The 15,434-nt window shown below is 47.9% G+C and overlaps 1 protein-coding gene across 2 annotated transcripts in view; it reads right to left on the reverse strand.

The window, feature by feature from the left end:
• Positions 1 to 555: 555 nt before the first annotated feature.
• MBD3 (methyl-CpG binding domain protein 3) overlaps positions 556 to 15,434 on the reverse strand; it is a 16,122-nt gene continuing 1,243 nt past the window's right edge. For both annotated transcript variants that reach the window (XM_027668406.1, XM_027668407.1), the window contains exons 2-8: positions 12,454 to 12,510; positions 10,308 to 10,467; positions 7,994 to 8,131; positions 5,985 to 6,075; positions 4,940 to 5,117; positions 3,554 to 3,751; positions 556 to 2,404 (exon numbers count right to left, since the gene is read on the reverse strand). In XM_027668406.1, coding sequence (XP_027524207.1) covers positions 3,559 to 3,751; positions 4,940 to 5,117; positions 5,985 to 6,075; positions 7,994 to 8,131; positions 10,308 to 10,409 — 702 coding nt within the window. In that variant the 5' untranslated portion in view covers positions 10,410 to 10,467; positions 12,454 to 12,510 and the 3' untranslated portion in view covers positions 556 to 2,404; positions 3,554 to 3,558. The remainder of the gene's footprint in view (positions 2,405 to 3,553; positions 3,752 to 4,939; positions 5,118 to 5,984; positions 6,076 to 7,993; positions 8,132 to 10,307; positions 10,468 to 12,453; positions 12,511 to 15,434) is intronic.

Below are 15,434 nucleotides of genomic sequence, written 5' to 3' on the forward strand. Positions count from 1 at the left end.
GTGGGTTATGAACTGCTGGGGTTGGGATTCAAAGGACACATGGAAATGGTGTCCAGTGGAGCCAGGGGAGGTTTAGATTGGAGATTAGGAAGGTTTTTTCTCCACAGAAAGGGTTGTCAAGCCCTGGTACAGGCTGCCCAGGGCAGGGGTGGAGTCACCATCCCTGGAAGTGTTCAAACAACGTGTGGATGTGGCACTTGGGGACAGGGGTTAGTGGTGAACACGGTGCTGAGGTGATGGTCGGACTTAATGATCTCCAAGGTCTTTTCCAGCCTCTTCCAACTGATTCCATGATTCTCTATAACCAACCTGCCCATGAGATGGGACACCCTGGCAGCCTCTCACTCCAGGAGGACACAGGAGGGAACTCTGCACTAAGAATTAACAGTTTTCCCCAAGTTTCCCTCTGTATTTCCCTCTGCCAGGCCCCAAATATCAGGATCCAAATCTCAGAGTGGAGCCCTCAGCAAATCCCCCCTGAGCATCTCTGCTGGGATAACTGGGAGGGGCAGAGCAAACTCCAGGTAAGGGCTTGAGGCAGACTAGAGGAACCTCTTCTTTGTGAGAAACATTTAATTCAACACCATGACTTACAAGAGGACAGGTTTACAGAGTAATAACCGTAACAGACTGTTCAGAAAGGAAAATAATGGTCACTGCTTGCAGTGCCAGGCACAGCTCCCCAGAGCAGCACCTGGCAGAGCAGCAGCAAAGCACAGCTCAGTCTCCTTGCAGTACTCAAGTGAGCAACATCACAGGGGTTTGTATTTTCAAACCTCTAAGAAAAGGGTGAACACAGGATCAATCACTCTGGCAGGGGATATTTTCCAGGGATCACGAAGCTGAACTACTCCCAAAGGCAACTCCCTCTTCCCCTGCTGTCCCTGCTGGTGGTCCTCACACAATAAAGGCTCTGGGAGCTACTTTCTTCCCCAAGTTTTGGGATACCACCAACTTGTACAATTGGTCAGTGGCACAGTATTTAATCCACCACTTTCTACTGTTCTCCCAGCACGAATTGTGCAATGGATACCCTAAGACTAAAATAACTTTTGCAACCCAGTCAATGCATTCTCCAAGCTATAAACTCTCATCTTCCTCCCCTCTCCTTGTCTCCCTCCCCAGAGAAATCCATTTTTAGCCACAAGTTACCCCAATATGCTCACAGATGTACTGGAAGAGACTGAGGAATCAATCAAGGTACCCATGGTGAAGCCAAATACTTATAAACACATTAAGGCAGGTTTCACATCAGTTCAATTTTCGACACAAAATGCTGGTCACTTCACTGCACATGCAAATAAGAAAAGATTTAACACTTAATAAAAAGCTTTAAATTCCTTTTTAGATATCAATTATAGAAAAATCAACCTTTTTCCTTTCTTTTTTTTTTTTTTTTAAAGAGGTCAGAACATTACTGCACACGAAAGCAGGTGTGTGGCCACACCTGTTGGAATGGATCCCCTTCCCTCCACACAGAGGAACAGAGGGCAGGTTCTTGGCACCAGAAGAGAAAAAGGAGGAAGTTTTTCTCATTGTCAGTCAGAAATGAGTCATCCTTCCATCCCCAGTTGAGAAAAAAAAGTCCTTCTGACTGGACTTGAACCAAACCAAAATATACACCTCAGGTTGGGTATATTTTCTCTCCAAAACTCTATTCAGAGTGTTTGGACACACAGAGTCCAAACCGTGCTCGGGAGTGCTCTCGGTGTGGTGTGGAACTAACCCCAAAGCCCAAATACCAGAGCTGGCAGCCCAATTCCTCGAGTGTAACTTCCCCTACTCCCCAAACCTCAGGTGGGACCAGGCACTGGCAGTTCAGCTCTGAGACTGCACTTCCAAGACCAATGTGGCCTCGTGAGGAAACGGCGATTCAGTGACTGGAATTCACATATGGAATGACAATCCACGACATGAAATGACCTCCCTACAGCCAGGTACAAACAGGTAGCCCACAGCAGAGTAGCCAAGGAGTGAAACAGCATCTCTCTCTCTCTCCCGGGTTAGAGAGAAAATTGTTTCTATGGGTCATTAAAGGCATTTTGATAAAAAAAGCTTAAAAATGTATCACCTCGCACTGACCCACGAAAAATAATAATAAAAAAAAAGACAGCAAATTTGGTTCCTATTATTTCCCCTCCCACCATGTGATATTCCTTTATCCCCTCCCACTTTTGCATTCCCAATCACCCCACCCCTTTAGAAAAAGGAGGGGGAGTGGAGTTTAGTCAAGTTCCACCTGCAAAACTCCCCAGCAGAGAATGAACCATCAGCTCCCGTGTTTCCTGAAGTACATCCAAATGCTCCGGGGTACAGTTGGACTGGTGGTGCACTCTTGGCTCTGTAAATGGTTGTGCTGACCCTGCTGATTGGCTTTATACTGGGAATTCTTAGATGGAACTCCCTGGAAGAGACAAAAAAGACCTTGTAAGTCAACAAGAACTTTTTGTATCTTTACAGGCAAGTGAGTTCTAAAAAGAAGAATTCCCTTGGCCATAACATATCCATGTCTTTATCTCCTGGGTTTCACCTGCAGCAGACAGTTTGTTCTAGTTCTTGCTGTTGCCAGACCTTTGTAGCAGAAAAGACCTCAAGGTATTCACTGTCCAAAAGCTACTGCTAGTGATGTGGGAAAACGGGAAGAAAGCCCAAATATAAGATGGGATCTCCCAAAGGCCAAGCAGATTTCACACTGTAATCAATCTTCCAACTTGAAGGATTGCTTAACATAAAAATCACCCTTCTACCTGAAGTCCAGGTGTCATTCCCTCCAAAGGGGCTTTTCTTCTGTTATTCATCCTAAATATTCCATTTTTCCCCCCTCCATATTCTTGATTCTTGCCTCACAGGCTCCAGAGGAGGTCACTAAATTGATCCCAGGGCTGGAGCCCCTCTGCTTGGGAGACAGGCTGGGAGAGCTGGGATTGTGCCCCCTGAGCCTCCTTTTCTCCAGGCTGAGCCCTCCCAGCTCCCTCAGCCACTCCTCACCAGACTGTGCCCCAGACCCTTCCCCAACTCCATCCAACCTGGCCTTGGACACTGCCAGGGATGGGGCAGCCACAGCTGCTCTGGGAAACCTGGGACAGCCCCTCTCCACCCTCACAGTCAACAATTCCTTCCCAATATCCCATCTCTCCCTGCCCTCTGGCACTGGGAAGCCATTCCCCTTGTCCTATCCCTCCATCCCTTGTCCCCAGTCCCTCTCCAGCTCTCCTGGAGCCCCTTTAGGCCCTGGAAGGGGCTCTCAGGTCTCCCTGGAGCCTTCTCTCCTCCAGGTGAACCCCCCCAGCTCTCCCAGCCTGGCTCCAGAGCAGAGGGGCTCCAGCCCTTGGAGCATCCCTGGACTCTCTCCAGCAGCTCCATGTCCTCCTGCTGCTGTTCCCCAGGGCTGGAGGCAGCTCTGCAGGGGGGGTCTCCCCTGACACACAACCAGCACCCCTTTAAAAGCACAGGCTAAAAAGCAAAGATCTGTCCACATTTAAGATTCCCCCTGAAAACCTTCCTGCCTCCAGTGAAGTCCAGTTCAAGGTGAGCAATAACACTGGCACCTTACCTGGACTATACATTCTCCATCTCCTGGTCATGGTCCTGCTCCTCCTCCTCTTCTTCCTCTTCTCCTTCTTCCTCCCCTCCTTCTTTCTCTGAGGGGGGTTCCCCATCCCTGGCGATCTCCTCCACGTGGGCCAGCATGTCAGCCATGAGGGCCTCCTCCAGCCTCTTCCTCACCTGCTGCACCAGCTCCTCCTGCTTCCTGCCCAGAGCAAGGAACACCCACCATCAACCCCCAGAGAAAGGAACCTCCCAGGGAAAGGAACCTCAAACCCCTCCACCACGAGGCTGGACAGACAAGCATGGATTGGAAAAGCCCTCTGAGAACTGCACTCATAATGCCAAAACCCTTGGCACTATATTGATGGGGAAGATGAAAAACACTTTAAAAACCTGCCCAATATTTTCTGCTACAAGCCCTGTTGAATTCTGGTTGGAATTTGACCAATCTAGCAGCTGACTCAAAGACTTTTTTTCTTTTTAACTCCTACTACTAATATTAAACAAGAAAAACTCAGCCTGCCCTGCCCAGGTTTCCAAAAATCAGACTGGAGAAAAAGGAAGTTTCTGATAATTTCCTTTTGCTCGTTCCCCTTCTGAGTCCAAACCTTAAATTTTATGGCTCCTTTGCTGTCAAAGTCCCAGTAAAGAAGAGATCACTAATCAGTGGCTCATAGGTCTCCTATTTCAGCTCAGCCACAGGAAATCAAAGTTATAAGCAGAGTGTTTTTCCTGGTCATTCCGGTACAAATCAAGCACAAAAAATTCATCCTGTAATCCAAAAGATTCCTCAAGCAGTCAAAGCAAGGATTATCTTTAAACATTTAGTGAGAGCAAACAGCACACCTGGAGGTTACTGTTTGGTATTTTCAGTTCTCTACCATGCACTTAAAGCTGAGTTTGAGCAGTCCTGATTTAGCAATATAATTCATTGTTAAAGCAACCTATAGCTAAATAAACTGTACCTTGTTCCCTGCCACCACAGCAGGCAGGACTTTGATCTGGTCAACACATAAATTTTATTTATTTTATTTTATTTACTGACACAGAGGAAGGGTGAAGAGAATCCAATCACACTGCTCAGGATTTCTCCAATTCCATCTCTGCTCAGAGATGCCTAATCAGGGTCACCCCAATTCAGACACCTCTGTCAACAAAAGGACACTTTGACATGAAAACCTGAAACTTCAGAGTAACTGAGCACGGCCAAAATAAAAAACAATGGGCTTTGAGCACACGAGAGCAGCTCTGTGTGACAATTTTTGTCTCCTCTGCTGCTGAGGAGCCATTCAAATGAATTCCCAAGCCACAGTGCTCTATCAGACACCCACAAAAAAAGTACTGTTTTACCCCAAGGGACTTTGTTCCAAGTGGTGTTTCTAGTTAATACCTGATATCTTCATCTGTCACCATGAAGGCTTTGCAGAGAGGCTGTGAGGTGTTGAGCCAAACCCCAGGGTTCTTCTCCACAGCTGCAGAGAGCTGGCCTGTGATGGGCATGGTGCTGGTGTGCAGGGCACTGGCGATGGCAGAGAGCAGGGTTTCATCTGTGCACCCCGGGCCCACCCCTGCAGGGAGGGAGGAAAAGCCATAACCAACAGTGCACAGGGCAGGGAGCAGCAAAATCAGGACAGCAGGAGTGAAAGTGGAATGGCAAAACACACGCTGTGCTTTCGGGAGCTAACACAACATAAATCCTGGACACTGGAACAGCTCCTGTGCAGCTCTCCAGGGGTATTCAAACCCAGGGCACTTCCTCATTCTGTTACACAAAACCAATAATAAAGGAAAGCTAGACCGGGAATGAAAGGTGTTTCCATGATGTTTGAATGGAAATGAGAGAGAGCTGGGGGGGTTCACCTGGAGGAGAGAGGGATCCAGGGAGACCTGAGAGCCCCTTCCAGGGCCTAAAGGGGCTCCAGGAGAGTTGGAGAGGGACTGGGGACAAGGGATGGAGGGACAGGACAAGGGGAATGGCTTCCCAGTGCCAGAGGGCAGGGTGAGATGGGATATTGGGAAGGAATTGTTGGCTGTGAGGGTGGGGAGGGTCTGTCCCAGGTTTCCCAGAGCAGCTGTGGCTGCCCCTGGATCCCTGGAAGTGTCCAAGGCCAGGTTGGACGGGGCTTGGAGCAACCTGGGCTAGTGGGAGGTGTCCCTGCCCATGGCAGGGGGTGGGACTGGGTGATCTTTAAGGTCTTTCCAACCCAAGCCAGTTCTGACTCTGCTGTTTCTGGAACATGGACCCCAAAAATGTCAAGAAGTTTTGCTTTGGTGCTTTCTCAGGCCAAGGGGCACCTTTCTCAGGCCCAGGGAGCACTGGCAGTTCCTGCTGCAGCAGGAGTGACCATGGCACTGCCAGGCACACACAACATCTGCAGCTCACTGCTGACAGGCACCAAAATGCCCTCCCTGAGTGAAGGGCAGGCTCTGATTACCTTGCAAACCTTTGGGAAGGTCCATTGTTTTCACCAGCTCCTCTGCAATGTCAAAGGCATTCAGTCCACTTAACTTCTTCTCCCAGAAGAGCTGGAATCAAAGAAAGGGGTTCTTGGCACAAACAGAAACAGAATTGTCAACTCCACAAAGCACCTGCTTCCTGTGCAGGGAGGGAAGAGCTCTGCTGTGGACAATTCCATGTGGATTTACTGCAGAAGGGATCTGCCAGGAAGGACAATCCTCACTGTCAATCAGCCCCACAACTCCCCTGTCCCAACCTGCTGCCTTCAAACAGATTTCCTTTTCTTCCAGGGCCTGGTATTTTCCCTGCTCTGAGCTGGAGAAGCAAGGCCAGGCTTGCTGGCTTTCATTTGCAGGCCCATAGTGTGAGACAGCCTTTTTTACACCCCATTCCTCTCCTGCTGTCTCAGATAACCCACAGAAAGTTAAGGAATGCAAGGACTGGACCCAAGGTAAAGTATTGCTTTCTTCCTCTCCAGTAGTTTCTCATGAGAACCACCAGGTCTGGTCCTTCACCAGATTTTGAGTCACAGGTTCTCCTCAGGAACATCTGAATATCTGCTTTGGTGGAAAGGCAGTTACAGCACCTGATACACCTTCAACTCTCCACCTGGGTTCATGAGGGTGATCAATGAACAGCTGGAGGATCAATTATATTTCAAAAAACCAATTTTATCCAGGTTTTGAGAAAACAAGGATTCACCCCAAACAGTCCAAGCAAATCCCACCCCCTTTTCCCTTCTGGGATTCTGTGATTTTTAAGCCAGGGCCTCAGCACTGCTTTGAAATTTTGCAGAAACATCTGGAGTTTGTGAGCAGAAGGTCAAACATTCTGCTGCCTGATAAAATATTTAAAGCAGGGACACAAATCTCTATCCAGCTCAGAATTTGGAGGTCAGTGTCATATCTTTAGTGTTCTTTTACTGTCTTAACTATCAAAACCACGGGAACAGCAACAACACTGTGAACACACGGGTTCTACTTCCTTAGGAAAACAGGGTAAAACTCTGCCAATCTCTTCAAAAAACACAAAAAACCCCACAGCCATCAAAACAAACCACCCAACTCTATTTCAGAGAGGCTCTGTCTCACACCTGAAGGTTCTAGTTGAACTAGGTTCACATGAACTGCCCTCAAAATGCAGTTTTGAAGTTTGCAGAAAAAAAGTTTTCAATGGGAGAAGCAGCAGTTCAGAAAGGGAATTTTTAAATTGTGTTGAAATCACTTTCCCTCTTGGAACAATTGATTTTAACTCCCCCTTGAACTGCAAGAAGTTCAACTGTACTGAGAATTGCTTCCAACAAGTACAGCTCATTTTACCAAGGCCTTTCCTTGTCCTAAGCACTCTTTTTGCATCCTTTCACCTGATGAAATTAAGCTGATTTACCTTAATTTTGGTGTATTCTCTCATTTGAAAATACACAGTTTGATAAGAAAACCACTTTGATTTTGTACTAATAATGACATTCCAAGTGAATTTATGATCTCACACTGGCAGAGTTAACTCCTACTGATACACAATCCCTTGCACTACATCAAACACCACACTGGATGTGGCCTGTACAGGAACATAGATTTCAAACACGGAATTCCCATACAACTGGAACATTTGACAGTGATTTTAATCCTAAATGATCCCTGAAGTGATTATAACACCTGACTAAATTTGGGGCATTAAGGAAATTAAGGTTTAGCTACTGCAGAATTGTGATCTAACCAAAGGCTGGAGTTTAGTCATAAATCCCAGTGCACACAGCCTGTAACTACAGACTGGAAATGGGGTTTGCTCTGCTTTTAGAAGCTGGGAGCACTGCAAGGCAAAGCTTCTGAAATACCAGATTTCTCCAGACTCCAAAATCCCAGAGATCAGGAATCTCCAGGGAGCATTTGCTCAGCATCACAGAATGAAAGTGGTTTATTTTGGGATCTTTCCAGTAGCAAATCCAGGAGTTTCTCGGTTTTCTGGAGAAGAAGCTGCAAGTCTTACCTGTCTGGGTTGGTCCACAGCTTTCTGGGGGTCACTCTTCACCTTGTTGCTGGGGTGGTTTGTGATCTTTGTGACAGGCTGCTTGAAGATGGAGGCTGTTTGTCTCACAGGCAGGGCTGTGTTCAAATCAGGCTTGCCCTGTTTCAAGCAAGAGCAGAGGAAAAGCCCCCCCAAAATAGTTTCTATTTGCCAAAATGCTACTGCAGCCACAAAGATCTGCAGCAGCAAACAGATCATGGGCTTGAAATCTTGTCTGATCTCAAGTTATACAAGTTAGACTGCTAAAACTGCATAACTAAATTCAAATCTTGCCTTAGACCTATCAAAATCAGAGTTTTCCACCCATTCTTTTTAACATACCAGCCTCCACCCTTTCTAGTTTATACCACATCACTTTTAGCTCCATTTTCACTGAATTTAGTAGGCAGAATGCTTTGCCAAGCCACCTGTAGATCACTAAACCAGGAGACGACAACCCAATATTTGTAGTAATTAGAAAAATTATGAAGAGGGATTTAGAGACTCATTTGTGAACCCAGAAACTATTCTAAATCATTCCATTTAAACCCAGCTGAGACCAATAAACAAACCAACACGGCTGGAATCTGGATGCCTTTTTTTACCTTCAGTTCTGAACGAAACTCAGCTTTTAAATGAAGCTCTTCATCAATTTTGCACTGTATGACTGCATTTTCTGTTAGTGGAAACACAGGAAGACTGTTCCTCATCCCCAAAATCTAAGATGCAACTCTTGGAATGGCTCTAGGACACACTTTGTTCTCGAGGATGCAAACACTGCATCTGATTCACAGATTTATTCATGAGATGGAGAAAAGATGTATTCAGGACAAATATAATTCTGAACCATCTGGGTGCTAATCCATTCAGAAGCCAATGGTAACGATTTGTACATTTATTGAGAGGTTTGGGCACAATTTTTAGCCTGAGAGGTGTGTGAGCTGCTGGTCTCTGCCTCAGGGCAGGTCCCAAAATATCACAGCAGCTCCCAGGGCCGGGAGGAAACGTTCTCATCGCTCCCGTGATGGTTCTTGACTTGAGGTATTTAAAATACAAGCATTGTGCTTTTTTCACACTAATTTTAGGTGCACAGACATCAGCTTTTGGGTTCTGAGAAAGATTTTAGCAACAAATGAAGATACTCAGGAATGATTTGAGTGGATCAATCCAGACTCGAGTACAGCCCTCCAACATCACTGTCACCCTGACTGGACCTTAACAACCCAAATTACCAGGTGCTAACACAGACTCTTATTCTGTCCTACAAACAGGCCTCGCCATCCTCTTCCCTCTCCAGATTTTTGCCCCAAATGCCTCCTTCTCTTCAATCAATTCCAAAGCTGACACTGGTATGGCCTGGGATAACTCCACTGAACCACTGGCTGGGGGCTGCATCACCCCTGTGGATACAGGTCCCTCCTCTCCTCCCAGACCAAAGACCAGGGCAGGGCAGAGCTGCTGCACAGCCCCAGGAGCCAGCTGGAGATCTGGGGCTCTGCAGGAGACTGTGCTGGAGAAGGTGAGCCCACACTCCAGGGAGTGGGATCACAGAATCATGGAATGGTTTGGGTTGGAAGGGACTTTAAAGCTCATCCAGTTCCACCCCCTGCCATGGGCAGGGACACCTCCCACTAGCCCAGGTTGCTCCACGTCCCATCCAACCTGGCCTTGGACACTTCCAAAGATCCAGGGGCAGCCACAGTTGCTCTGGGAAACCTGGGACAGCCCCTCTCCACCCTCACAGCCAACAATTCCTTCCCAATATCCCATCTCACCCTGCCCTCTGGCACTGGGAAGCCATTCCCCCTTGTCCTGTCCCTCCATCCCTTGTTCCCAGTCCTTCTCCAGCTCTCCTGGAGCCCCTTTAGGCCCTGCAAGGGGCTCTCAGCTCTCCCTGGAGCCTTTTCTTCTCCAGGTGAACCCCCCCAGCTCTCCCAGCCTGGCTCCAGAGCAGAGGGGCTCCAGCCCCTGGAGCATCCCCATGGCCTCCTCTGGACTCACTTCAACAGGTCCATGTCTTTTTTGACATTGGGAAGAGATGAAGATGACAAATGTGCTCTTCTGCACAAATCTTGAGTAGCACCACATTTTCCATGGCACCAGCCCCCTGGGAGCAGCAGGGAATTGCTTTTGTCCCACCCCCCCCAACAGAGATGTTCTCACACAACTCCAACTTCACAATTCAATCACAAAACGCTTCATTTTCACTCTGCCCCAGCCCCTGAAATATCCCAGCCACTGCTCTGGCAGCACAACAACAGGCAGGGAGGGGAAGTGCCACTGCATCTGCTCTTACCTTGGCCTGGTTGGAGCAGTCATAGCGCATCCTCTGCCTGTTCTTGTTCATCTTGTTCATCAGCATCTTTCCCGTGCGGAAGTCGAAGGTGCCCAGGTCCATGGAGCTGCCCAGGTACCGGGCCAGCTGCGGCTTGCTCCGGAACTTCTTCCCACTGGGGCTGGGAAAAAAAACACAGGAGAGAAATGCAAACCCTCTGGATTCCAACCCCAGCACTCCCTACAGCTCAGCAGAGGCAATTCCTATTTCCTTCCCGAAAAACGGGTGCTGATTTTCCAAGGACGAAGCTCACGTGAAACTCTAAATGGATATTTCTGCTTTCATATTAACTGCTTTTCATGTGGAAGAGGCAAATTAAGTGCAGACCATGGTAAAGTGTTTTTATATATTAAGAGGAAGGTTCAGATCCCGTCAATGAACGTGGCACAATTCACACAACAACCACCATGGGTGATCTCATTACAGAAGAACTTCTCACTCAGCTGTCTCAGATAACAAATGCCCATTTTCAAGCACAATTTCTTCTCCCAGGAATGTCCCATTTGACCAGCACCACAAATGTCTCCTCATCTCCTCTCCCTCCCCCCTGAGCAGCACATTCAGGTTTAAACACAATGCTTTGGTTGCATCCTGAACACTTCAGGATTACCCAGAAGCAGGGGGAAAACCAGAAGGCAGCTGCTGACAAGCTGCAGAACAACAAATTACAAAGCTTAAGTGGTGCAAAGATAAAGGTCAAAACCTTGGAAAATTTTCCATTATTGGCAAAAGGGAAGAGAGAGATTCCTTTTAAATACCTGGGTTCCTGTGAAAGACTCAACCTGGAGACAAACACTTTGCTGGGGTTCTGGGATTGGGGCTTTTTTAATAATATAACATTATAAACTCATTTTTTTTAATGCATAAAGCAAAATAAGTCAGTATGTTATGGCTGCAGTGTAGAACTCTAGAGACAATAAGGACAAAGTATTCTTCACCTCACTGAGCAGCATAAAAACTCCTCTTCATTCCCCTAATTTCTCTCATTCTGGATTTCTCCACTTTTCAACTTGCATATCCAATCCTAGCACCCATCTAGGAGAAAGCTCATTCCACATAAATCCATTATATTATAACAGCTTAACTGAGGAAAAGGCATTTTAAGATCAAAAATGCCAGTTACCACCTTACCTCCCACTGGTGAGATACTGACAACATCTCCAGGGTCTTCTCAACAACAAGAACAAAAGATCAAAGGAAAAGTCTATTTTCACATATTATCTGCTGCCCTGAAGCTTTTTTTAGGGGAAAAGCAGCATAAGAAGAGAATTTCTAGCATGGGACAGTGGCAAAGGAATTAGTGCAAGTCAGACTGTACACAAAACAAATAAAACAAACAAAAACACAACCAAAGGATTAAAAGCTCTCCCAGAAACTGAGGCAAGGTTAAAAGGAATTATACTAAAACTGAAATAGCCTCTCAAAGGAGTTAAAACTTAAAGACTGTGGTCATGCCACACAACATCTGCTTAAGAAGCTCCTGGCTCTGATTGCTCCCAAGCTGCTTATCCTGCCTGGATCTCCTCCCTGCCACCACCACCACTGCTCAAACACCAAAGTGTTCATGCAAACGAGCCAGCTGGGGAAAATAATCCATCTTTGGAGGGCAGGGAGAGGGGGAGCAAACAATCCATCACTGGTTATTCCTCAGCTGGAATAACTGTGGAGCTGCACCGACACTCTGGCCAGAAGACAACACAGAGCAGGATAAGCACCCAGGAACAGAGCCTGAGTCCAGCCTCAAATTTGTAAATCACTTTTTAGGACTATAAAGGGAGTTTTTTTGCCTCGATCCAGAGAGAGGAATAACCAACTCCAACAGCTTTAGGGCAGAGCTGTGGGTGAGGCCAGGAAGAAACTCCTCCTATATGAAGAACATGGCATTGCTTCCTCTTCCAAGATCTGCTGCTCCAATTTAGGGTTTAGTGTCTTTAATTCATTACTTTTAAAATTACAAAGTGCAGAGTAACTTTCAGAACAATTAGATACACTCAGAGACAGGATTTTAAACGAACAGAGCCCTTTGGGTTCACGTGGTTTTGCTGTGTTCATTTTGCACTGGAACTGAAAAGCTGTTCAAAGCCCACAAATGTCTCAACAAACCCACCTGAAATGACTGAGAGTCCTGTCTCTTCCTGGGGAAGCTTGGCCCAAAGGAAAAGCACTGAAATGGTCAGAAGAAAAACTTTTATTGGGATTAGGTCTCGCAAAAGGCAGGATCATCCCAAGCTGCTCCGGGACAACGGCACATCAGGGGCAAAGCCACAACTCAAAGGTGACAGTGAGCACAGAAAGGAGGGGCTGGGGTGCTCTGGGACCCTCTGGCAGGGGCATGCAGGACATTGGGGGGACCTCCACACACCTGAGAGGCTCAAAGTTGGGGGGAAGCCCAAACAACCCCCAACTCGAGCAGCAGCACTGCCTGCTGCTCACAACACACAGAAACTGCCCCCAGCAGTTCACGACTCTGAGCACTGCTGAACTGCCTCTGTGCCCTTTAAATGTCACAAAACACAGAATTTACCTCCTTCCACCCCAGAGACACAAAGACTTTAAAGAGGCCCAGAAAGGAGACATTTTGGTACAAAGCTGCAAAACCCAAACTCTCTCAGCAAGAAACCCTGCAGGCACCGAAGCTGCGAGGCCAAACTGATCCCAAGGTCCCAAATTGGGGTCTGTCACACTTCCCCAAGGCTGAAAGGCAAGGGCAAGCAAAGCTGCAAAGGATTTTACATGCTCGTCCATCAACAGCTCCGAGGCTTTATCTGCCCCTGGCTCCCACCAACAACACTGACCCGGGCACTGGGACCGAGCCCGAGCCACCCCCAACCCTCATTCCCAGACTTTTCCGTGCGGATTAAGCTGCATTCGGGGCAGGCTATTGAAGGGCCAGGCCTGCCAGGTGCCCCTGCTCTCCATGTGCAGCTCACCCTTTGTTTCCTGCCTTATATCCTTAAGGAGAGAGCGGCTGCCAGCCCGGGCCCTCTCCCCTCCTCCCTCCTCACAGGAGTCTCCTCCCCTCCGCTCTCCCATTCAGCCCGCACAGGATCTGCACAACTTGGGAAGCGAGGGACAAAAGACAAAAACAAAAAACAAAAAACAAAAAAATCCCTGAGCCGACCCAGCCGCCGCCTGCCTTGGGAAGAAATGGAGACAGGAATAACCCGGGAAAACGGGTGATCGAGAGCACACACCCAGAGCCGCTGGGGGGACGATGGGGAGAGCACAAAGTGATTTTCCTTCTCCTCTTCCATGCGCTCCCTCCTCTCACTTCTCCCCCCAGCCCCGCTCCAGGCCAAGCCCGGCACTGCGGGCCCTTGGGGGGCTGCAGGACCCCTGACTCTGCTCTCAGGGATCCCGGGACACTGTCCACCCTGGCACTGTCAGCATCCCTCTTACAGCATCACCGCGTTATCCCGGGGTGAAGCATCGACAGCCAGCCCTGTCCCAGCGGTCCCACACTCCAGCTGGGTTCTGCTGGGATGGCACAGACACAGAAACACTGATGGGAACAAGCCACACCAAGCTGGGTGACTCCTGCAGCTGCCATAACCCACCCCACTCCTTCACATCCAGCCTTGGGGACCCGACCCGTCCCTTCCCACCAGGGCTGTCCCAAGCACCAGCGTGGAGGGGATGGTGCTCCCTGCCCTGCAGGGCAATGGGGTGTCTTTGTTCAGCAGCTCGGGCTCCAACCACACCAAAAAACCCCAAAACGAAGAACTTGGATACACAAAACCTTCCAAATCTCCAGAAGCACCACACCTCTACACAAGAGCCCGAGTGGTAACACCATAACAGAGGAACGAGCACAAACAGAAGCAGATGTTTTTATAAGGCTCAACTCCAGCATCGTGGAATCGTGGAATTGTAAAGGATGGAAAAGACCTTTAAGATCATCGAGTGCAATCATCAACCCAGCACCACCACCATCACTGACCCACATCTCCAAGTGCCACAGCCACATGTTTTATTAACACTTCAGGCACGGTGACTCCACCACTGCCCTGGGCAGCCTCTTCCAGTGCTTGAGAACCCCCTCCATGAAAAATAATTCCCTAACACCTAATCTAAACCTCCCCTGGTGCAACTTGAGGCTGATCCCCTCTCATGAGAGAAATCATTAGAGCTTCCCTGTGGGCAAACCAGAACAGAGGAAAAGCAAAGCACAAACTCAGGAAAAGCATTCTCCTCTACAGGTTTTTTTTTGGGGGAAAAAAGTATATTGATCAAAACATCCTCGGGGGAGTGTTAAAAATGTTTTCTTCCAGCTTTTTACATTAGTGCTGCAAAGGTAAGAAATTCTCAACCAACTAAGTTTCACACAAGAGATCTGTGAAGTTTTTCCCAGCGCAGCAATTTCAACAACTTGAAGCAGAGACGAGCAGAGATCCCAAATTTCTGACACTTGGTCCTCAAACTTTCTGCAGAAAAATACTCTGAAGAAAAGCCCCACAAAGCAGCACTAAATTCTCCTTTCCCTGGGTGAGAACCCTGAGTCTGAAGAGAGCTTTTGTAGCCAAAACTCCCTCAAAGACACCCTGCCACTTTCACAAAATCCCTGATACCCTTCCCTTCCTGAAATCCTGCATCCCAGCACCTTTCCTGCTTGCTCCAAATCTGGCCCACAGGCCCCACCACATCAGCCAGAAACCTTCCTAAGCCTGAGGTTTGAGGATTGGTTTTAAAACCTGCCCAGGTACTTACACCTTGAGGAAGGTTTGATTTCCAGCCAGAGACTGGCTCACACACACACCTCACAGGGAATTTTCGACAAGCCCTCACTGCATCTGTACATCCAGAGGAGGTGGACAGAAAAATCACCCAGGTAAGCAACAGGCAGAACTAGCAGAGGTATTAAAGAACCACCACACCTGTATCTGCCACTCTGAGGTAATGCAAAATGCAACAGTAGCCAAAAATTAGTGGAACAAAGCCCTGTTCTACCTTTGATCTTTGTCCAAATTGATATAAAGGGACAACCCATTATAATTCGGGAATAAAAACATGCTGCTTATCCTCTCTCCCCCTTTTTTAAAAGTTCAGCTCCCATACTGTAACTTTACAAGTAAGTTCTGGGGAAAAAAA

This window comes from Corapipo altera, unplaced genomic scaffold (genome assembly GCF_003945725.1).
Source record: "Corapipo altera isolate COAL_440 unplaced genomic scaffold, ASM394572v1 231, whole genome shotgun sequence".
Lineage (NCBI taxonomy): Eukaryota > Metazoa > Chordata > Aves > Passeriformes > Pipridae > Corapipo > Corapipo altera.